The sequence below is a fragment of the Monodelphis domestica genome, chromosome 2 (assembly GCF_027887165.1).
Source record: "Monodelphis domestica isolate mMonDom1 chromosome 2, mMonDom1.pri, whole genome shotgun sequence".
NCBI lineage: Eukaryota > Metazoa > Chordata > Mammalia > Didelphimorphia > Didelphidae > Monodelphis > Monodelphis domestica.
In genome coordinates, this window is record NC_077228.1 from 508,075,187 (window position 1) to 508,097,663 (window position 22,477).

Sequence of the window (22,477 nt, forward strand, 5' to 3'; positions counted from 1 at the left end):
CTCAGTGTTTCCACTCCCACAGTTTGTCCTCTGCTTGTGGATAGTGTTTTTTCTCCTAGATCCCTGCAGATTGTTCAGGGATATTTCATTGACATTAATGGAGGAGTCCATTACGTTCGATTGTACCACAGTGTCTCAGTCTCTGTGTACCTGGTTCTGCTCCTTTTGCTCTGCATCACTTCCTGGAGGTTGTTCCAGTCTCCATGGAATTCCTCCACTTTATTATTCCTTTGAGCACAATACTATTCCATCACCAACAGATACCACAGTTTGTTCAGCCATTCCCCAATTGAGGGGCATCCCCTCATTTTCCAATTTTTGGCCACCGCAAAGAGCGCAGGTATGAATATTCTTGTACAAATCTTTTTCCTTATTATCTCTTTGGGGTACAAGCCCAGCAGTGCTATGGCTGGATCAAAGGGCAGACAGTCTTTTATTGCTCTTTGGGTAAATATTTCTTAATAAAGCAAATTTCTTTTGATAGGTTTTTCCAGAGAAAATGATAATTGAGCAGCTTCTGATCAGTATTTCATTAGTAACATAAAGATTTTAACTGAATGTTCTTTCATAGGAGCAAGATCATGGTGTTGGCCGAACAGGAACAGTGAATAGTGTTGGAAGTAATCAGTCCATTCCCAGTATGTCTATCAGTGCCAGTAGCCAAAGCAGTAGTGTTAACAGTCTTCCAGATGCCTCAGATGACAAAAGTGAACTAGATATGATGGAGGGGGACCATACAGTGATGTCTAATAGCTCTGTCATCCATTTAAAACCTGTGAGTATATATTTCAAGAAGATTATGATAAAAAAGTGATTATAGTAGGGGGTCAATTTACCTAAATAATGTAGTAGGGGCTGGATTTCTAATCCTTTTTAGGGCAATGATTGGCAACCCTTCATTTAACTTGCTTCCAATATAACTTTCTACTCTGTACCTAAACTTGGGCGGGGGGGGGGGGGAAGGTTACTTCACACAGAGATGAAAATTTATGTGCTAATTAAATATGTTGGAAATTAGATGACAATACAGTGGTTAAATTTGAAAAGCACTTTTGAGTATCACCTTCTCTGTAGCATTGCGTATAGTTTTGTGTTCTAATGAAATCTCTTGGTTTCCAGGCCAGAGTTTAGCTGTATTTGGGGGGGGGGTGCCTCTTTTGTATACATTCTCAGACATCAGTAGACTGTAGCAGTGAAAGAAATGTTTCACTCGGTTAATAGGCTGCTACTAAAATGGTTGTACTTAAGGATATTATCACACTCATGTAAAGAGGCAACACTTTGTGAACATTCTATTGTTTGAAACTGTTCATAGACAAGTTGTGTAATTATCATGCTGATGCTAAGACAACAGGCATCATGGTACAAATGCCAAATCAATGATATTTCTATTGGGGAAGATAGTAGCTTAATTGTTTCATTATCATATATGACATGATGAGATGCCTTTCTGAGGCATTTGGTTAGCAAGGCAGCATCCTTAATTATTGTTTACCTCATCATGACTCACAGATTCATAGTATAAAGAATAGACCAACTGCACATTGCTGAGACTATTGACATTCTTATGGGATCTTAAAAAGCATGTTTGTGTTTTTCTGTTTATATTAAAACTGACCTTGCTTCCCCACATAATGTGAAGAATGGAAATGTAACCATTAAGTATTTCAGCATCCTGAGTTCATTTTTTTATATTATGTATTCAGGAAAATTCGCTTTGTTTTTAAGTAGATTGTAGGTAAAATCCTGAAGATTATTAGTTTTAGGCTTGCCATGTGTATTTTTGTTTATAAATACTTATTTAAGTGATTTAAATTATCTTTGAAGGAGTCAAAATGCCAAACTTTTGATCTCCTCAGAGGTGCAATTAATTTATATTTATTTACCTACTTAACTATTGGTGACATTCTCACTTTTCAGGAGGAAGAAAATTATAGAGAAGAGGTAGATCCAAGAACGAGGGCATCTGAACCACAATCTCCACCCCAAGTATCTCGCCAGAAGTCACATTACCGTCGAGAACATTTTGCTACCATACGCACAGCATCACTGGTATGTTCTTTTTTGGACTCTTAAGACTTAAACATATGTACTTCTCATTTTGGGCTCTCATGTGTCCTCAACTGTGCTTCTGGATGCTTCTATATATACCCCCCCCAAACAGGAGTATAAATTAATTCCTTCAATAATTTTGGGAAGTGTCTGCAAAGTTCTTGACACTTTATTCAGTTATATGCAGGATACAAAGATAAATAAGACTAGCGATGTCGTACTTGAATAGAAATGGGGCCATTAAACCATGTACCAGCTTCTAAAATCACATGTTAACATTATCTATGTTTAGTTGTATTTTTATTTATTTTGTTAAATATTTCCCAGTTACATCTTGATCTGGTTCCCAGGTCTTGCCCAAGGATGTTTGACTCCTCTATGATTTAAGAATAAAGACAAAAATCATGTAATTGCTACAGAGTACTTTAAAGTCACCATAAGAAGAGAATTTAGTGGTACTATAGTTTAAAGAGACTCAATCTCTCTTAAGAAATCAAAGAAAACTTGATGAAGTAGGTGGCATCTGAAATGGACCTGGAAAGGTAGATGGGATGGAAGTGGAGGATCCTCTGGAAAAGGGCAAAGCCTATTTATATTTAGGAAATAGAGAGGAGGTGTTACAATTTGTTCTATAACTTAAATACCTCTATCTTTAATCCACCTCTCTCCAAATGAACATTAAAACGCATAGCTTTTTGTACTTTATAAGGATAGTCAGAGTATTAGTGAGTTCCTTTATAAAGATGTACCTTGGCCTTCCACTGGTTTAGTTATTTTAGCTTTTTATAAAATTGGGTCCAAATCGTAAATTCGGCAGAACTAGTTAAGCAAAATAGTGTCTCCTTGTCTCTCTTATGCCAGAAACCTATAGATGCTATGGAAATGTTTTGTTTTGTTTTTAAAGCATTCTAAACTTTGGAATCTTGTTGTCTATTGTGACAAGTAAATCACTTTAAAAGAATGATATATATTAATTTAAGGTCGCCAAGGAATTCAGCTATGTAATTCCTTAATGAAAACTCAAGTCAGCAGTCAACCTTTTATGGAGTTTAATTACAAACAGGAGGAAGAAAGGTATGAGAGAGAGAGAGAGAGAGAGAGAGAGAGAGAGAGAGGGAGGGAGGGAGAGAGAGGGAGAGAGAGGGAGAGAGAGGGAGGGAGGGAGAGAGAGAGAGAGAGGGAGAGAGAGAGAGATTGAGAGGGAGAGAGAGAGAGATTGAGAGGGAGAGGGGAATAGGGCTTAAATACCCCCTCTGTTTAGGCTGGGCCAAAAGGCCCAAGCCCTTAGATAGCTGAGGCAAAGAAAAGAGATCAGTCCCTATCACTCACATGACCAAAATGGAGAAACAGTCTCAGGGGCCTCCACCTCCAGCTTCCTTCAGAGCAAGCTTCTCAGAGCACAACCTCTCAGAGCAAAACCTCTCCAACCTCCCTAGTCCTCAGACCCCGCTATCTTTAAGGAAACCATCCAAGTTCCCTCCCCTCAGTTCTCACATCTACTAATCACTGTCCATGTCTTCCCTGTGCCAATGGTGGCTCTAGCTTAACCCAGGACCGCCCAGAGGTCTGTGGCTTTGCACATGTCTGTTGAAGGTCATATTCTCAAATAATTAAATCTTGATCCTTTGCTGCAGCCCTTCCTAAATCCTGTTAGGACTGAGTAGGGTGGAGATTGTAAGTTCCAAGACCTGGTTCTGTCATTCCAAGTATCTCTATTGTATCAATTCTAAAATCAATCATGACTCAAAGAACTTCCTGTTCTATGCTTAAGCATAGGTCAAAGCCCTTTCCATTGTTCAGCAAAAGGTTTCTGTCCTAAAGTAATCTTAAGTAGGGAGGAGAAGGACCCTCTCATGCCAAGGGGGGGGTTCACATTCCAATAGACTATCAGTAGGAAATTTTTCAATTATGAAATTTCCCAATGGTGAAATTTCCAACATTTATAAGTCTTAAGAAATTTTAAGGTTTACACTATAGACCTTACTAATTTTGTGGTAAACTTATACTTTCTCATTCAGAAGAGCGTATTCCTGTTCTAAAATTTCACCCAAAAATACCTTCTCTAAGAAGACTATTGGTAACACTTCAAGTTTTGCTAAAATTATTTTCCACAGCCCTGTGGGTCACTGGGCATTATTTGTAGACTACCTCAAATCTAAGGAATTTTGTGCCCTCTGATGAGGTTTCAATTAAACTGTCTGAGACATGATCTAAGTCCAGGAACCCAAAGCTTGCCACATTACCACTTCTTGGTTCCCCATCCCTGGACAGAGAGATCAAGACAGAGATGTTAAATCCTCAAATACTTATCAAGCACTGGTTAGGTGCTTGATCATCCTCTCCCTACAATTAGTATAGAAATAGCAACCTTAAATCCAAGATCTTTACAGATGCAGATCTGTGGTTTGCCACAGTGCCTGACCAGTGCTAAACCTTATGGAGAAACATGTCCTGCATGTTTTTCACACATTTCAAGCTCAGATTTCTTTTTTTCTCTCATCATCTCAAAACATTGTTGATACAAATTCAGCCTGAGACAACCTAACTCCTGTATCTCTTTCTGCCATGTTTTCCAGCAGTACATTCTCTCATCTATGTCTTTTCTTTTTTCCTCCAACAATTTTTATAGGACATTTGGCCCTGTTAACCTTCTGCCTATGAGTCAGTGAGCCATAGTGCTAGGCAACTGAACTTAGGTACTGATCAAGTTTAATAGGTCTTCTGGTTCATCTAGTGTAAAACATCATTAACTAGTTCCAAGCCCAAGGCTGACATCAGTAGAATGTCTCTCTTTAGTATCTTTAGTCCTCTAGCCCAGACTTGCTATTTTACAGATGAGGAAACAGAAGCCCAGGGAGACTAGGAGACTCATCCTAAATGGCTAGGAGAATAAGGATCAGAGGGGGTGGGAGGGTCTGACCCTGGGTCCTGCCACTGAAATGTGTCATTTACCAACTTGTACTTGAGGCCGTCATTGGATTTTGGATGTGGCTTTCCATCTGACCAAATAGTACAAATAGACTGATAGACTGACTTGTTTCCAAAGGAACAGCAGGAGGAAAGACTTCTCATTATTTTATTCCTTTCCTTGTCCCAACACACCTAGGTTACAAGGCAGATGCAAGAACATGAGCAAGACTCAGAACTGAGAGAACAAATGTCTGGCTACAAACGCATGAGGCGACAGCACCAGAAGCAGCTGATGGCACTGGAGAACAAGCTCAAGGCCGAGATGGATGAGCACCGCCTCCGGCTGGACAAAGACCTTGAAACACAACGGAACAATTTTGCTGCTGAAATGGAGAAGCTGATTAAGAAGCACCAAGCAGCCATGGAGAAGGAGGTAGGGACATGGAGATAACTGGTGTGTCTTATCACTGATAGAGAAATGATACTTGGTGTTCTGTATATCTATTCCCAGGAGCCACACAGATTGATAATTAAGGGGAAACTCTTTCTCATATAGAATTTCTATAATTTTGGGAGATGTTTTGTTTTCTGCTGTTTGGTTGGAGATGAAGCATAAATAGGTGGAAGTGGTTTTCCTGTGTGTCCCCTTCATTTTAGAGTCTAAGCCATGCTTATGGATAACCAGCCATGGCAACTGCAAAGTTCTCTTTCATAGCCTTCAGAATTTTGGATGATCAGAAAATGGCCCCCAGAAATATTTGCTCAAGTTTCCTGGGGGATGATCAGTTAGAGTAGTGTCTGGGATTCACTTGCAATCCCTGGCACTTTCAAACTTTTACTATTATCAATTTTGAGGCAAGTCATTCAAACTGATTTGTACCTTACTTTCTTCAGTTGTCAGATTGGTGTGTTATTTCCAGCACGTTTTTCTACACTGGATTTTTAAAAATTGAGTGTTAGTTGGAAGAAAATAGCTCTTGCCTACATGAAGATAGAGCATGGTGATTGATTAGTCAATAAGCTACTAATTATTTTGAGTCTGACTTTTCCATTGATTATACTGGCATCCTATAGCCATTCTTCGAAAAAGGGTGGTTGTCAGAGAAATAGTGGTTTTAAGTAAGCAATTTAATCTCATATAAATTGAGATGTGTGTTGCATCATAATTACGTTAAGTTGCATCAACTCACCTCTTCCTGCTTTACAATATTGTAGGCTAAGGTAATGGCCAATGAGGAGAAGAAATTCCAGCAACATATTCAAGCACAGCAGAAAAAAGAACTGAATAGCTTTTTAGAATCCCAGAAGAGAGAATACAAACTACGGAAAGAGCAACTGAAGGAGGTATTTATCTTTTTATGCAAACACCCAGACCAGAACTTGGCTCTTGGCCTCCCCACAGTATATTCAGGCTTGATGAACCAGGAGGAAGGAGTTTGCTTGGGCAACCACTTCACAAGTGGGATCAAGGTTCACAGAGCATCCAACCAGTTGAGATTAGGCTACGGCAGTTCCCAGCTATATAAGCTGTTAAACAAGCATTCCCTAACTATAAATAGTGATTATTTTCTTTTACTTTCAATTACTCATCCATTCTATTGTACCTAGAAATGTAAGCATGGTACCTTAGGAATAAAGCAAGAATTTTGAAAGAAATAATTAAATAGAACATGTGGGAAAATTTTGTATTCCTTATGATACAATACACCTATTTAGCTTTAAGTGGTAGAAAAGATTCAAAAGTCAAACAACAGTTGGTTTAGGGAAGACAACTTATTGTTGTTATTTTTTAAACTTTTTTACCTTCTGTATTAGAATCAATACTAAGTATTAGTTCCAAGATAGAAGAGCAGAAAGGGCTAGGCAGTTGGGCTTAGGTGACTTGCCCAGCACCCAGTTAGGAAATATCTGAGGCCAGATTTAAACCTAGAACCTCCCTGGCTTTCAGTTTACTCAGCCACATCGCTTCCCCAAAACAACTTATCTGTATTTAATGATTAGTATATCTGAGTTATCAGAGTTTGATATTAATAAAAATGTTGAAATCAATGACCATTAGAAATAGGGGTTTTAAATAGCTGCCAAAGCAAGTCAGATTTGATGACTTCCGCCATGTGTTTTCTTTATGACTTATTAGATGATTTTGTTTTTAGAAGCTATTTTTTTATGTTTATATTTATATGTTGATATCTTTTTCTGTTAAGTCATGTGTCATCATTTTAATCATTTTTATTTTGGTAGACGATGAGGTGATATTAAAAGTTCAAATGTTGTAGTCTTCTTGAACTAGCATTGTATGAATTTTATTTAAAGCTTGTCAATCCCAGAGTCTTCAGTTACATCATTGTAACTAATTCTGATGTGTTTATACTATGGAAACTACTGAAGACTTTTAAATCAGTCTGCTGGCCAGTCTATCATTCACATCATTAAACCTATTGACCTTCCTTACCCCCCCCCCCCCCCCCATTTGTTGTAAAAAGCATTTTTATTGACATGAATGGTTGCAGTCATTGTTGGAATAAGGTTAGAAACCACAGGACTTCAGAGATTATCTTTCAACTTCATTCAGAATTATCCAACACAGAACTATCCTACTTCAAAATTTTACTTAAAATTTCACACCACTGCTATTTATACTCTTTCTATTTCAGTCCTACATTTTATGCCTTTCTTATCATGGTATCCCTCGAGCACTGCCTTCTAGCATTCTTGAGGATTCTTTTAGGTTAAAGTCACCTGACAGTATGGTGCTCTCCAACCAGTGTGGGTTTTCTCAACTATTATTCATGATTCTACAGTCTTTTAAAAATGGAACCTTTGGGGGCAGCTAGGTAGCACAGAGCATAAGGCCAAGAATGAAGAGGACTTAGGTTCAAATCTGGTCTTAGATACTTCCTAGCTTTGTGACGCTGTGTAAGTCATTTAATCTTGTTGCCTAGCCCTTGCCACAATTCTGTCTTAGAGTTATAACTAAGACAGAAGGTAAAGGTTTGTTATTGTTTTTTAATGTAGCCCTGTGAGGCTAACAAGTATATGTGCTTCCTGATGCCCAAGCCACTTGCCCTTTCATCACTGACTGTTAATGCCAAGAAGAAACAGAAAATTATTCTGGGAAACTCTGGAGACTGAGGTTGTCTAGTACTGAAATAACATCTTCAGAACAGGATTTGGTCATTGCAGGCAAGGTCCTGAGTCATGGACACAAAAGGACCAGATCTGATTGTAGCTGACTTTAACAGTATGTGGCTAATAGAGCTTGGTCTGAATTATTTTATCAGGAGCTGAATGAAAACCAGAGTACCCCAAAGAAAGAAAAGCAAGAATGGCTCTCCAAACAAAAGGAGAATATCCAGCACTTCCAAGCAGAAGAGGAGGCCAACCTCCTTAGACGACAAAGGCAATACCTGGAGCTGGAGTGCCGTCGCTTCAAGAGAAGAATGCTGCTTGGTCGGCATAATTTGGAGCAGGACCTTGTTAGAGAGGTATGTTAGAAGAAGGCAAGAATGTCTGGAGAATATGTGTGTATAAATATGAGTAAATGAATGTGATCATTAATGGCTCTGTCTTTTAAGTTACATGTCATAAGAGTCTTGCTAGATCCAATTTAATGCATTTTTCTTAATCCTAATCTTTTTAATTGGTTTACTCTTGTAGAAGCCTGAATGCCAATTGATATTTAGCCTTGTTATATCTCTTAGCCTTTAGGGACTCTGCATTTCACTTTCATTTGACTAGATGGCTTAAAAATAAGCTTTAGATTTAGTTTAAACCTGTTGAAAAATTTAAATTTGGTGAATGTTAGCCATAGTATCTAAGAATATTAGGAAGAATTATATAAGAATTATGAAGATTATAAAATGTCCCAAAGTATAAGGAAATTTATGCTACCTGTACTCCAGTCTAACAATACACCCCCACACCCCCGATCATTGGATCAGCTCTGTGGTCATGAGAACTGCATTTTAAGAACTCTTTCCTGGCCATGCTATGTCTCAGGTTGTGTGTGTGGAGTTTGGACAGTTCACAGTAATAATTCCCACCCCTCCTGCCTATCTCCTGTTCTGGATTAGGAATTAAATAAAAGGCAGACCCAGAAGGACCTGGAACACGCCATGCTGCTGCGTCAGCATGAATCCATGCAAGAACTTGAGTTCCGCCACCTCAGTACTATTCAGAAGATGCGCTGTGAACTGATCCGACTGCAGCACCAGACTGAGCTCACCAACCAGCTAGAATACAACAAGCGACGAGAACGTGAGCTGCGGCGCAAGCATGTCATGGAGGTTAGGCAGCAGCCCAAAAGTCTAAAGGTATGTGAGCAGTTAGATGAATTCTCAGAGGGGGAAGGGCAGGAATTGTAAACTAGAGACATTGGATCTTTCCTGGGCCTCAAACCTTTCTCTTCCTGAAATTCTCTGTGGCCCACTACCCTCTATAATACACTACCATCTTTGTTACCTTTCTGGTATGCTCTTCCCTCTGATGTGAGCACAGTTCAAGAAGAAAAGCACACACCTAAATGAAGGTGATTGCCAGTAATTCAAGAACAATGTCTATCCCTAGAAGCTGTTATGACCATCTCATAGAAGGGTAATAGAACCTACACAAGGCTTTCCCATCCCTACCCAGGTTACCTGTTGGCCCTGCCAGTCCATGTCATTAAGGTCTTACCCCAAGTGGCAGGAGGGCAAATTTAATTCTGTATATGATCATTTTTCTTTTTAAGTTTCAGGTGAAAACATAAACCATTTTTATTTTTCAAATGAAGTGGCTTTTTTGGTCATCTCTAAACAATCAACCCTAATTCAGTTTTGCTCATTTTGTTAATGTTACAGATATGAATATTTTTAAATTGAAAAAATATTGCTGATGTGTAGTGTCTGATATCAGAAGAGAGGGAACAAAATAGTCATAGCACTAAAAGAATAGAATTTTAATGGTAGAAAAATTGTATTCAAAATAACTGTGAACCTATAGCATACCTGTCATTGATCGAGTTAGATCTCCAAATGTTTCTACCTTAAGTCCCTATCCATGTCTAGGAAGGGTTCCCAAGTCTAGTGAGGGGTGAGTGACACTGAATGCTTTCCTACTGGTGCCTCTTCTTTTGGGAGCAGAGCTTGCATTCTCTACCTTGTGACCCTGTTGGAGTGGAATAAGATTATTATTTGGGCAGAGCTGCCTTATGTATACAAAATTTACAAGCCACAGCATCTTATCCAAATAACTGAAGCCTCCTTCAGGCTCCATAGGAGTTACCCTGGAGAGGATAGAGTAGACCAGGTGCATGGTTGAAATGACACTCTTTTGGTCTCCCACCAAGTATACTGTCATTCCTTACTTCAGATATGACTGAGAAACTGAGGCTTGGCAGTAACTAGATGAATTTGTTCTAAACCCTGTCTCCTTTGTGCTCTGCTGCTGAATGAATGGGTGGTCTCTGGAAGGGGAAAAGTTTCAAGAATGAGATGCGTTTTATTTGTGATTCCAACACCAGCAGCACCTAAAGGGTCCTCTAACCCCTGTAGAGAAAAGTTATTAGCCGAGATACCAAAAAATAAAACGAAGTCTCCAAGCCAAAAAGAAATAGGTTTATTGAGAGAGGAATCCAGTCTCCCAATAAGGCTGGCCTGTGGTTAGCACCAGAAGACGCCTAGACTTGAGGAGACCCCTTATATATTAGTTGTACAGAGGTGATGTAATTTACTCAAGTAAATTGTCCTGTGTGTCTTCATCCCATATCTTGGTCCCTACCATGGCCAATCATACCACTCATATGAGTCCTTTACCTCAACCTTTAGCATGAATGTTCTGCAGGCCATGATAATTCATCAGAGGTCAGCATAAAGGTGGGTTGGTCTGAACAGTTATAAGGCATTAGCCTGTGGTTTAAGCCCAGGCCTGTTGTAGGAAAAGCACAGATTCATAACAGCAGATGAGGATGTACAGCTTCATTGGCCTCCTATGATTAAGGTCAGAAGTTTAAATCATGGGGGGAGGAGTTATGGGGGTATATGCAATAGAATAGCTATAAAGTATTACAGAATTATAGAATACATAAAATATAGACTCATAAGGGGAATGGGATTTTACCATTCACACACCAAAGGCTATGGTTTGTTAGGACTTTGTCATTTCTTCAGCCATTGGACCACCAGCTTTTCATTTGCTCCATGTCTGGAGATATGGTGATCATACCATTTGCAGTGAACTAACTACCTCTTGTTTCCTGATGTTTCTTCTCTCAGATTTGGAAGCAGTCAGTGGAGTTGGGTAGAAGAACCTAACCAGGAAATACCTCTTCTTTGGGGCAGGGCTGGGGATGGGGGAGATTGAGCAAGGACATAGACTCAAGGCTATTAATTTAGCAAGGAGAGTAATGAGTGTCTTTCCCTTCATGTTGTAACCTACTTATTTTATATGAATAGAAAATGCTATTTTGTTCTCTATTGAAGATGTTTCTTTCATCTGAAGTATTCTAGCTGTTATTTAGGGATTTTCCCTCTCTGAATTTTCAGTTTAGTCCAAGTTAAACTTTTTAATTCTATCTCACAGTCCAGCTGATTTGTTAGCATTTCCTCATCTCTCTTCTCCCTGCCAAGTAAAAGCACCCCGCCCCTCACCCTGTCCTTTTCAGAAAGTCCTCCTTTTCTGCCCTTGGACCAGTGAGATAGGAGGATTGAGTACCTTTCATAACAGTATTTAAAATAAGAAACTTGTTAAGAGAATGGCATGATGTGGCAATAGCCTCTGGGTCTTTTCTCAACTCAATTTCTAAAGGAAAGAATCAGGGAGGATTCTAAGGACTAAGAATTTTGCTTCAGAGATATGGCATCATATATGTAAAATTTGTGTGTGTGTGTGTGTGTGTGTGTGATTACATTTTCCACTTAGCTCAAAGAAATTTTCTCAAGACCTCAAGTAGAATCAAGGCATGTGACTATGACTTGGAGTCTCAAGGGAGTGGGTGGAAAGTGAGGACAGAATAGCCTTGATGTCATAGTACTGTGAACAAGGATTCGCTGCCAGAAATCCAGGCCACAAAGGGGGGGGGGGGGGGGGCTGCGAAACAGCTGTTGCCAATCAGATTGCATATCAGTTATGCAAAATTATCATTTTATTTCAATGAAGAGGAAAATTCCTCAGAAAGATCAGACTCCTAGTGCAAAGAATTTCAAAGCACATTTTCTACAAGTGTAACCAAAGAAAACAAAAGGCCTCTTAATTTCTTACACAGTGTGTATCACACCTTTTGTTTTTTATATACATGATGTTCATTGAATCAGTGTTCTGGATTTATGTTAGTGCAGTTAGAGAAATTAGAATTCTTTTTGTTAGGTTAAGTGCTCCTTGTGGGGAAGCCTCTGCCATATGTATTTCTATATTTAAAATCCAGTGGCCAGTTAACTTGCATGCATTGAAACAAGGTCCAATATTGTGCCTCGAAGATAGAGACACAAATAGACCAGTTCTGGCCCTCAACAAGCTTGCACTCTATTGGAAGACACAATGTGTATGCCAATCAGTATGTGTCAGACAAATACAAAGCCATTTTAAAAGGGGTCGGGGATAGGAGCTGAGGAGGTAAGAATAGACCCTATGGAGAAGGCAATGGAGAACTGAGTCTTGGCACAGACCCAGGATGTGGCAGGGAGACAGTCAGGACAAAGATACAGAAAAGGAAGAGGGAATGCCACCAAAAGAAGCAGTATGGTGTTTGGGCCTGCTGGGCAGGGCAGGATAGTGAATAATGTGTCTTAAAGTGAGAAAGGTAGCTTGGTCTTGGTTAATGCAAACATAGGTAGTGCTTGGCTTCCCATGGATATTGGAAATTGTATTGCCAACCTCATTGGCTAGTGGAGGGAGAGAATTTGGAAGTGAACATTTAAAAAATGAATGTGTTAAAATTTTAAAAGGAAAGTAGCTTGGGGCCAGGAAATCAGGATGGTTGTTAGGACAAACCATGAACCAGGGCCCTTTCCTAATTCTAGGCTTGATTTACTTTATCTTTCAAACAGATTCCAGAATAATAGCGACTTATTTTTGTTCTTTGGCCCCTGTTTGATATGACTTTCTTTAAAAAAATTTTTTTTAAAAATTTTTAAACCTTTACTTTCTATCTTAGAATTGATACTGTCTCAGTTCTAAGGCAGAAGAATGGTAAGGGCAAGGCAGTTGGGGTTAAATGACTTGCCAAGGGTCACACAACTAGGAAGTATCTGAGACCAGATTTGAAACCAGGACTTCTTGTCTCCAGGCATGGTACTCTATCCACTCTATCTTGGTGCACCTGGATATGACTTTATACGAACTATTTTCTGGACTATAGAAGAATTAAGCATGGTTTTAATTTCTCAGTGGTCAGTAAGCATTTATTAAGCACTCATTATGTGCCAGATACTGGCAAAGAAAGGTAAGAGTATCCACTCTGGCCATTTTAATGGAGCAATCAATAGTATGCATTATGGGTGGAATGTAATTTCAGAAGGACAACATTAGCAAGAGGGACTAGAAAAACTGTCCTGCTAAAGTTGAGATTTGACCTAAATCTTGAAAGAAGTTAAGGAACGGGTTCTATGGCTCTCAATCCACTGAGCCACCCAGCTGCCCCCTAAGATTCTTAGTTTTGACAATCATGAGATCGTTGGTAACTTTGAAGAGAGTGATTTTAGTTAAATGGTGAGGTTGGAAGCCCGATGGAAAGTTTTGCAGTAAGTGGGATGAGAGGAACTGGAAGTGCTGAACATAAGCAGCTTTCTCAAAGAGTTAAGCTGAGAAGGGGAGGAGAAGCCCTAGTGGGCATGGACAGATCAAATGAGGCTTTTTTGAGGATGGAGAAGGCATGGGGGTAGAGAAGAGTGAAGTTGATAGTGTGGGGACAATTTTCTGGAGAAGATGAGAGAGAATAGTGTGGGAAGATAACTGCTTGATATGAGACAAGATGGGATCTCTCACCGAATAGCCTCAGTTTTAGTGAGGACAGGGCAGGGAGACGAAGTATGAAACACTGGGAAAGAGGATGCTATGGGACACTGATGCTTGAGAATGAATGAAAGGATTTAGAATAGCCATTTTGGCAAGTGATAGAATAAAAGATTTGAACTTACCTTAACCCAGTCAGATAGTTTTTTAAGATTTTTCTCCAGCTTCATTCATTAGCACATAAAGAGTAATGAAATAGTTAGAGTAATCCAGTATTAGAGTCAGACAAAGTAGGATTGGAAGATAGGAAAGGGGACAAGGGATCCAAGTGTAGAATTAGACTGATTCACCATTGGGTTGAAATAGGGTAATAAAGACAGTGTAGTAGGGTTAGTGACCTAGGAAATAACTGAGAGGTAGAAGAAATGGACGTCACAGTAGGGATAAAGAACAGAGTTAGGGAAAGGTAGAATAATAAAATATTCTAATGAGATAACCAGAATTTTAGAGTTTGTGAAGTAATAGGGTATCCAGGGTATGACCATCCTGATATGTCACTGAGGTGAAATGGAGGACCACATCATGGAAATTTAATGGACCAAGTTAACTGGAAAGTGAAAATCCTTTAGAATGGGGGCAGGAGTTGAGGTGGAAAACGATTATGAGTCAGGCGCAGAATTTAATAAGGAAAGAAGGCATATGTCCCACAAGTCAGTGGATAATGGCCACCAGGATCTCAATTAGGTGATAAATTTGAAGAGCATCACTATAAAAGAAAGGGAGACAGTGGACTTACGCGTCGGCTATGGGGGGTGGGGGGGAGGAAAAGAAAATGATCTATGTCTTTAACGAATAATGCTTGGAAATGATCAAATAAAATATATTTAAAAAAAAAAAAAGAAAGGGAGACTCCAGAGTGATGGTGGCAATGAGAAGCAAGGAAGATTCTAATTTCTCCACCCCAACAGAGAATCAGAAGTACTGGAAAAGATAGCCAAAGAGACTCGCTGTTTGATCAAGAGGGAGCCGTATTTCAAAACCAGAAGATGGAAGATGTGGAAAAAGGGAAATATTTAAGGGGAAAAAGTCAGGATCAGTTAACCTGGAGTAAGCACTTCCTGTGTGCCAGGCACTGTATTAAAGCTCTGGGTTACCAAAAAAAAAGGTATAATGCAATGTATAAAAGAGAAGCCTAAAAGTCTGGGGATGGACAGATAGGTGTGCCCAGTGTTGGAGGGCATGATAAAATTCTGCAACCAGGTTGGAAGTGATGAGGTATTAAATGGTAGAGGATCTGGGAGGAGCTTACCAGTGTCCATCACCACCACCACCCTTTCCAGTCAGGGACAGGAGTTTTCAAAATGATTTATCTTGCAGAAAGATGTTTCTAGTGATCATAAAGTCCAGGAGCAGAGCTAATTGGGAAATGATAAGATTTTTGTTACTGAAGGAGCCAGGTCTAAGTGACAGAAGATGGATGAAGTGAAAAAAGAAAAGATATAAGATGGAAGAAGTGTAAGTGACAGTAGGCGTTCCAGAGAGTACAAATGCATTGGCAGATCTGGGATTGGATTGGGAGGGGTAGGAAGAAATTGAACTAGATGGAAGGAAGTGGCATTTGGAGTGGGTTTCTGTAGCTAGGTGTTCATAATCCCTGGGATAAAAATAGTTTGAGGAGGTTTGTAGTTTGTTAATTAATCCTTGAGAATGAATCCAGACAGAGTATCAATGTTGACATCAGTCCATTGACAAAAGTAGGTGATTAGATTAGTCAGGCCTTCTTTGTGTCCTATAAGTCCCCAAGGAGACCTACTTTGCAGCAAACAGGAGCAAGCAAAGGGAGTCTGGTCAGGAGGCAGGAGATATAGTGTGAGATGAGCTAGCTAAAACAGGAATTGCTCGCAGGAGTATTCCCTACAATGCTTGTAGGAGAAGGGATTCTGAGAAAGAGGCAGTCACCAATACCTTTCATTTAATTAATTAATTCATTAATAAACCTTTGCCCTCTGACTTAGAATTGATACTAAGTATTGGTTCCAAGGCAGAAGAACTATAAGAGCTAGGCAGTTTGGGGTTAAGTGACTTGTCCAGGGTCACACAGCTAGGAAGTGTCTGAGATTGTATTTGAACCCAGGTCCTCCCTTTTCCAGGCCTGGCTCTCCATGCACTGAACCACTTAGCTCTCCCACCAACACTTTTTTGTTGTTTTTGCTTGTGGTATCAAAGAGTAAACCATTTCCAAGGGATCATTTTACTCAGATTACTCCCTTGAAGGGGAACATCAGTAGTAGTATTAGCCTAGTAGGAAGAACTTCTGTGCTGCAGCTGTCTTATTATGGACAAGTGACCAATCACATAACTAGAACTGAGGCTCTACCTAACATCAAAGGAAAGCCAGGACTGAGCATCCTACAGCAGAGACAAGTCTAAAATTGCTGCTGGCATGATCTCCTTTTGTACATCCATCTCACAGACAGCTTCTGTTCACCACATTCTAATTCATAAAGGTCCATTGAATTTGTCCCTCGGTGTGTATGCATCACTAGGGTTATCATGCCAATCTTGAGTACATTTAATGACTCCCTGAGATCATGACAACATTGACCAGGAAAGAAATCTTTACTGTTGAAATCCAGGTCATCAGTGGGATCTTTGGATCTCAAAAAAGGTTTAAGTTGGTGCTTTTCTTATCAAAATGCCAGTGTTCTAAATGTCAAGTGAAAGCAGCTACAGCCTTGGATCCCCCTGGTCTTTGTGTCTATTCCTTGCACTTTCCCATTCCTTTCCTTTGGTCTCATCTTCAAGCATCTTGAAATCTCCCATTCTCAAGATAAGAGTAACTTGAAAGCCTTCTAACCAATGGATCCTTTCTCTCTTCTCTAAGTCTAAAGAATTGCAAATCAAAAAGCAGTTTCAAGATACCTGCAAGATCCAGACCAGACAGTACAAAGCCTTGAGGAACCACCTGTTGGAGACCACACCAAAGAGCGAGCACAAAGCAGTTCTCAAGCGACTTAAGGAGGAGCAGACACGGAAACTGGCCATCCTGGCTGAGCAGTATGATCACAGCATTAACGAGATGCTCTCCACTCAAGCTGTGAGTGTGCCTTGACTGCAGAGTGGGCTCTGCCTTTCCTCTCCACCAGGAACGTGAGCTGAGGAGAGCCAGAATAGTCATAAAAGACCAAGGGCCTCCTGCTCTAGACTGGGCAAGAGGGAGAGTGGCTATTCTTCAGGCACTGCCATGTAGGAGATGGGGAATGAGTCAGCATAGAAATAGTCATACTCAGAGCTTTGCTGGGACTGTCCCCCTTCTAGTTGCTGAAGGTCAGTAGTTTTAGTGGGGCCCCTCAGTGAGCCAATGAGCAGTATTGTGCGAGAGCTCTCCCTATTTTCCTGTTTGAATGGGGTGCTACTTTTCTGTTCTCTCTCTTTGGTAAGTACAAAATAAAGAGGCTTGCATCATTTAGTCCAATTGCCAATTCCTTCAGCACTGTGCAGGCTATCAAGATTAAAGAAGGGTAGCCTTCCTTTCCTTTTCTCTCCCCACCCTCAAGTGGATTGCCAGGGCCATGCCCTCCGTGTAAGTCTGGCTTCTTTTCTTCCCACTCAGCTGCGTTTGGATGAGGCCCAAGAAGCAGAATGCCAGGTCTTAAAGATGCAGCTGCAGCAGGAACTGGAGCTGCTCAATGCATATCAAAGCAAAATCAAGATGCAAGCAGAGGCCCAGCATGACCGGGAGCTTCGGGAGCTAGAGCAGAGAGTCTCCCTCCGCAGGGCCCTCCTAGAACAGAAGGTATGTGTGTCTAACAGTGCCATAGCTGGCTGCTTTCTAAACTTTGTCTTAGAGGCAAGCTTGTTTGTTTTTTAAATGACCCTCATTTTCCATCTTGGCATCAGTTTTAAGGCAGAAGAGTGATAAGGACTGGATAATGGGGGTGATGTGACCTGCCCAGAGTCTCCCAGCTAGAAAGGGTCTGGGGCCAAATTTGAACTGGGGACCCCCCATCTCCAGGCCTGGCTCTCAATCCACTGAGTCAGTCAGCTGCCCCTGAGAGAATTTCTTTTGTTATCATCTTGTAATAAAGTCATGCTGGTGATGTCAGCTGAGTGACAACCTCATAGCCTTAAGTGCCATTATGGAAGGTTTGGAATTCAGGGAAAGAGGGTCCCTAAGACTGAGACAGTGCTAGGGGCCTTGCTCTTCCCCCCACCTTGTGGACCTCACTACGGATTAGGACAACTTCTCTGGTAAAGAAAGGAAGAGACCAAACCATTTGACTGGGATGGGCAGGAGCATGTGCCTTTTTCTCATTGCCTGTCTCAACCCCTGGACAGATTCCTAGTGATTACTGGATTATTGGAGGGCCAGATCACCACAATCCAAAGCCTGTATAAGTACTGGAGGCAGTGCTGGGCCTGTGACACTGTATACCACTGTCTGGGATTGCAGAGGCTATAGCACTGGCTGTGATGAGCCTGTCACACCTTGCACAGGCCCATCACCACCACCACTATACCAGGAAGCAGTATACACATTGCGGAGTCCCTTCCCTCAGATCGCCACTCACCATGCTGATGTCTTCCATTGTGCATCCACGTAATCCTTTGTGTGGGCGCCTCATTCTTGTTCAGTTACCCTCAGAACAAGGCGCCACACAATGGATTATGTCACCAGAAGTAGAACTGTATGTGAGTGACACCTTGCTTTGCGATGACACCACATACAGTGCTCCTCTGACTGACCACCAATGAAAGAGGTGCCCCTTCCGGAAGGGCAGTGGGAACCAGATACATGGCCTCAGGGGGCCGCATGTGGCCTGAGGGCCATAGTTTGGGGACCCCCCCCCACAACTCATGTGATCAAACAGTTGTTTTTCTCCAGTGTTTCTACTCCCACATTTTTTTAGCATTCTGCTTCCCCTTAGGAGGACCTTGTAGGCTATCTTGCATCATTGTGCTTCTGCCATATACTGGGATATGGAAACTTCCTTGCAGCCTTCATTGTGTCAAGTTTCCACCTTTTACTCATTGTCAACATATAGCCTCCATTTGACAAGTTCCCTTCGTTCTTGTCATACTCCACTGCCCTCACTGCTTTCTGTATAGTGTAGTGTGTTCTCTCCTCACATTTCCTCCTGGAGCTGATGGAGTAAAGACAAAATGCTTGATTAAGACACATCTAACTTTTTAAAAATAATATTATTATTTAATACTATTTAATTTAATAATTTATTTTTTGTAACTCAGCACTTGACACAGCTGACTTATCAATTAACATTTGCTCCAAAAGGCCATTTCTCTGAATTTTTTTTCCTATTCAGTATAGTAAAGCCAATGTCAAATGCAGATCCTTTTTAAAAATAAAAATAAAAAATGAAGCCCTGCTTACAAACAGATCAGTCTGGTTGGTGGACTTAGCTTTTAGACTCAGCATAGATTCTAAAATCTCAGTATAAAATTGTCTTTGCACTCAGGAAAAATGAATGAAAGGGAAACCTTCCTCACTTCCCAGCTCTTCTCCCCAAATAATTAGCCAATTTTGCAGCAAGATCAGGAAGAAACATTGGAGTAGTGCTTTCACATTTGCATTTCAGCACCATCTAGTGGCTCTCTATAGCTTCCTTATCTAATTAGCATCTCTGTTTTGTGGGATAATGTTGTTGAATTGGAATTCTGCATTCTTATGTCATGTTACATATGGCCTCTTGGAATGAAGGCCCAGATGAAGATCAGCCCGTATAATAAACATGTCAGGTGTTATAGAAGCACTTGTTTCTAAGTGCTACTTAGTTTTCTGAAAAGAGTTTCTGTATTTTCATCTTGTAATGACATAGTAGGATCATCACACAATTACATAATTGTGTGACAAAATTGTTAACATAGTAACCTGATGACAATAAATTTTAGCTGAAAAAAACCAAGGCAATATGTATTAAACTCTTTCATGATGTGTTTACCAATGAAGAATATTCTCCCAGAAGTGGGGGGAAACAGTGACCCAACAAAGATGGATATTAGTTGTTTCCAAATAGATAATTATTTGTGACATGGAATTGCTTTAAACCTAATTTAAGTTTTCGCAGACCAACACCAAGCAAATGAACTATATAAGTTCCCATGTGAGTTCATATTTTAATTTTTCTCAGGCTTCACTTAAGATACATCTTGCACCTACATGCTCAAGAATGTGAAGAATCTTGAATTGCTTACTTAGCCCATTCTCAAAGTAGCCCTCCTTTTAAAGGACCAGTAAGCTTTGTTGTGCTCTTCTCCAAAATAGTGTCAATTTGGGTGACTTTTAAGTAAAAGTAAGCATCCTGTGTTCTTAGTATCCTGACTCTCCAGAGACCTTCCACCTGGAAGTCTTGTTCACTTCTCTTTAGAGCTGGCATACATTCAGAATGATTGGCACTTCCTGAGAAGAAGTATCCAATTTCCAATTCCTAGTGGCTTTCCTACTGTCATGACCTATTTTGTTACTTTCTGATAAAATCATTCTCATCAACCTAAGAATAATTTCAAAGAAGTGATTATGTATAGTACCTATAATGCCTATCCACATGGCTTTGTTTGGGCTTGATGAATTGATCAGTGCCTTTCATGACTCTGTCGTGCTTCTTTGCCATCACTGTCACTTTTCAGCAAGGCTGTCCCCACAGTAGGAGAATGAATCAGGATAAATCAATTCATTGGCTGCAGCTGGAAATATACAATAATGTATATTTATGTACCTAAGAGCTGCCAAGAGGCCAGAAGCTTACTTCTCTGTCAGTCCTCTCTAAAGAGACCACATTGTCCTCCAGCCATCACAGAAGGAGAATTAAGATGTTTAGTGACTAACAAGAATGAGTTTGTAGGGCCTAACTGCGCTTTGAGAGCACCACTACCTTTTTTTCCAGCCTCCCCTCAGCCCACTGACAGCTCTGACACACTGGCCTCCCTGAAGCTCCACACACACAGTCCTCTTCTCTCCCAGGTCTGTGCCCAGCACTGGCTATCTACAATGCTTAGAAGGCCTTCCCTCCTGCCCCTTAGAGCCTGGCTCATGTGTGACTGTATACAACAGTATACAACTTTCTCTTTCTCCCTTACTGCTTGTTCCTTCCTCCAAAAATCTGATTTATATTTATATACTTTAAAATCCCTACCTTCTCTTATTAACAATTCTAAGACGGAAGAAGGGCAAGGGCTAGACAATCAGGGTTAAATGATTTGCCCAGGGTCATCCAGCTAGGAAGTTTCTGAGGTCATGTTTGAACTTCCTGATTCTGGGCCTGGCACTCTATCCACTGTGCTACCTAACTGCCTCTTTTACATACATACATATTGATGCTTGTGGTCTATTACACAGCAAACAGAAGCAAGCTCTTTGAGTTTAAGCATTGGAGAGGACATGCTCGGACCTATTCTAGGAAGACCACCAAAGGGGGGTAGTAGCAGTGTCAGAGAAGAGGTGACATTACAAAGGTGAAATGATTTGGGTCTCTGTGTTCCCAGCACCTAGAACAGTGCCTGGCACATGGGTACTTTAATAAAGCCCCACTGACAAGTTGATAGCCCACATATAATTGCTCCAGCATTTGTTGCTTTGTGATGATACCATTTATACTTCATTATGAACCTCATGGTAATATCAGAGGCCTAAATTATTCTACTTCACAGTGTCTTGAAGAATCAATGAACAGTTAAATGATTTGTACTATACACTTGGGTCCTCTCAGACTGTTTTGGTATATAAGTGTGAATTGGAGTTGATGCCATCATTTCAGTATCTTATCAAAAAGAGGCCCTTATTTTCAAGCTAAATATTCTTCCTTCTATTTAATCAAATTAAAATTGGGTGACTGATGGCCATACCTTGAGCAGAACTACATAGGAAGTTCCTTTGTCTGCTTTTGGCTTGGGCTGGAGATAGTGTGTTTAGGGTTATAGCTGTAATAGTAATATCAAGGAAGCTTTGTAGGTACAGGAAGTTAGAAAAAGAGTAATGAAAAAAAGTAAATTACTATTTTTCAGTGAAGAAATTCTTGAGTGGTTATGTTAGCTGGAGTTAAAAGAAAGGAAGGTAATGCTCCCTGGGATCCATCATGGAATCAGTATTAAGAGTTCAAAGATACTTTAGGGATTGCCAGAGCCAGTCACCTCCCCTGGTAGACGAGGAAAGAGAGACTCAGAGACAGGAAGTGACTTTTCTTTCTTTTTAAATTCTATCTTTTATTTTTCAGTTCTATATTCTCTCCTTCCCCCTGCCCTACTTATTGAGAAGGCAAGAGAAACAAAGTCCCTTACACATCTGTATGGTTGGGTGGAATACATCCCTGAATTAGCTGTGTCCAAAGCCAGAAAGAATGAAGTGACTTTTCCAGGGTCAAAGGGTTGTAGGCAGCAGATCTGGGACTTTTCTTTCTGTACTGTGATGCTGGCTTAGACATCACTATTTATTGGTTTATAGAGCTTTTTTACCTAGTGAAACTGTGCTTTAATTCCACATCTAGCTCTTCAACTCTTAGGTTTCTAACTTAATTTGACTTCTAGAAGTCCCCTGAATTTGACTTTTAATATAAAAATAAAATGACTAGTAATAGTG

At 40.4% G+C, this 22,477-nt stretch overlaps 1 protein-coding gene across 5 annotated transcripts in view; it reads left to right on the top strand.

The window, feature by feature from the left end:
• The window catches only part of TAOK1 (TAO kinase 1), a 172,734-nt gene that overhangs the window by 140,261 nt on the left and 9,996 nt on the right, over window positions 1-22,477 (top strand). For 4 of the 5 annotated variants that reach the window (XM_056819568.1, XM_056819567.1, XM_007485633.3 and 1 more), the window contains 8 exons: window positions 572-775; window positions 1,921-2,052; window positions 5,159-5,395; window positions 6,178-6,306; window positions 8,244-8,447; window positions 9,036-9,275; window positions 16,772-16,984; window positions 17,501-17,683. In XM_056819568.1, coding sequence (XP_056675546.1) covers window positions 572-775; window positions 1,921-2,052; window positions 5,159-5,395; window positions 6,178-6,306; window positions 8,244-8,447; window positions 9,036-9,275; window positions 16,772-16,984; window positions 17,501-17,683 — 1,542 coding nt within the window. The remainder of the gene's footprint in view (window positions 1-571; window positions 776-1,920; window positions 2,053-5,158; window positions 5,396-6,177; window positions 6,307-8,243; window positions 8,448-9,035; window positions 9,276-16,771; window positions 16,985-17,500; window positions 17,684-22,477) is intronic. The other variant, XM_056819570.1, reaches the window with a different exon arrangement.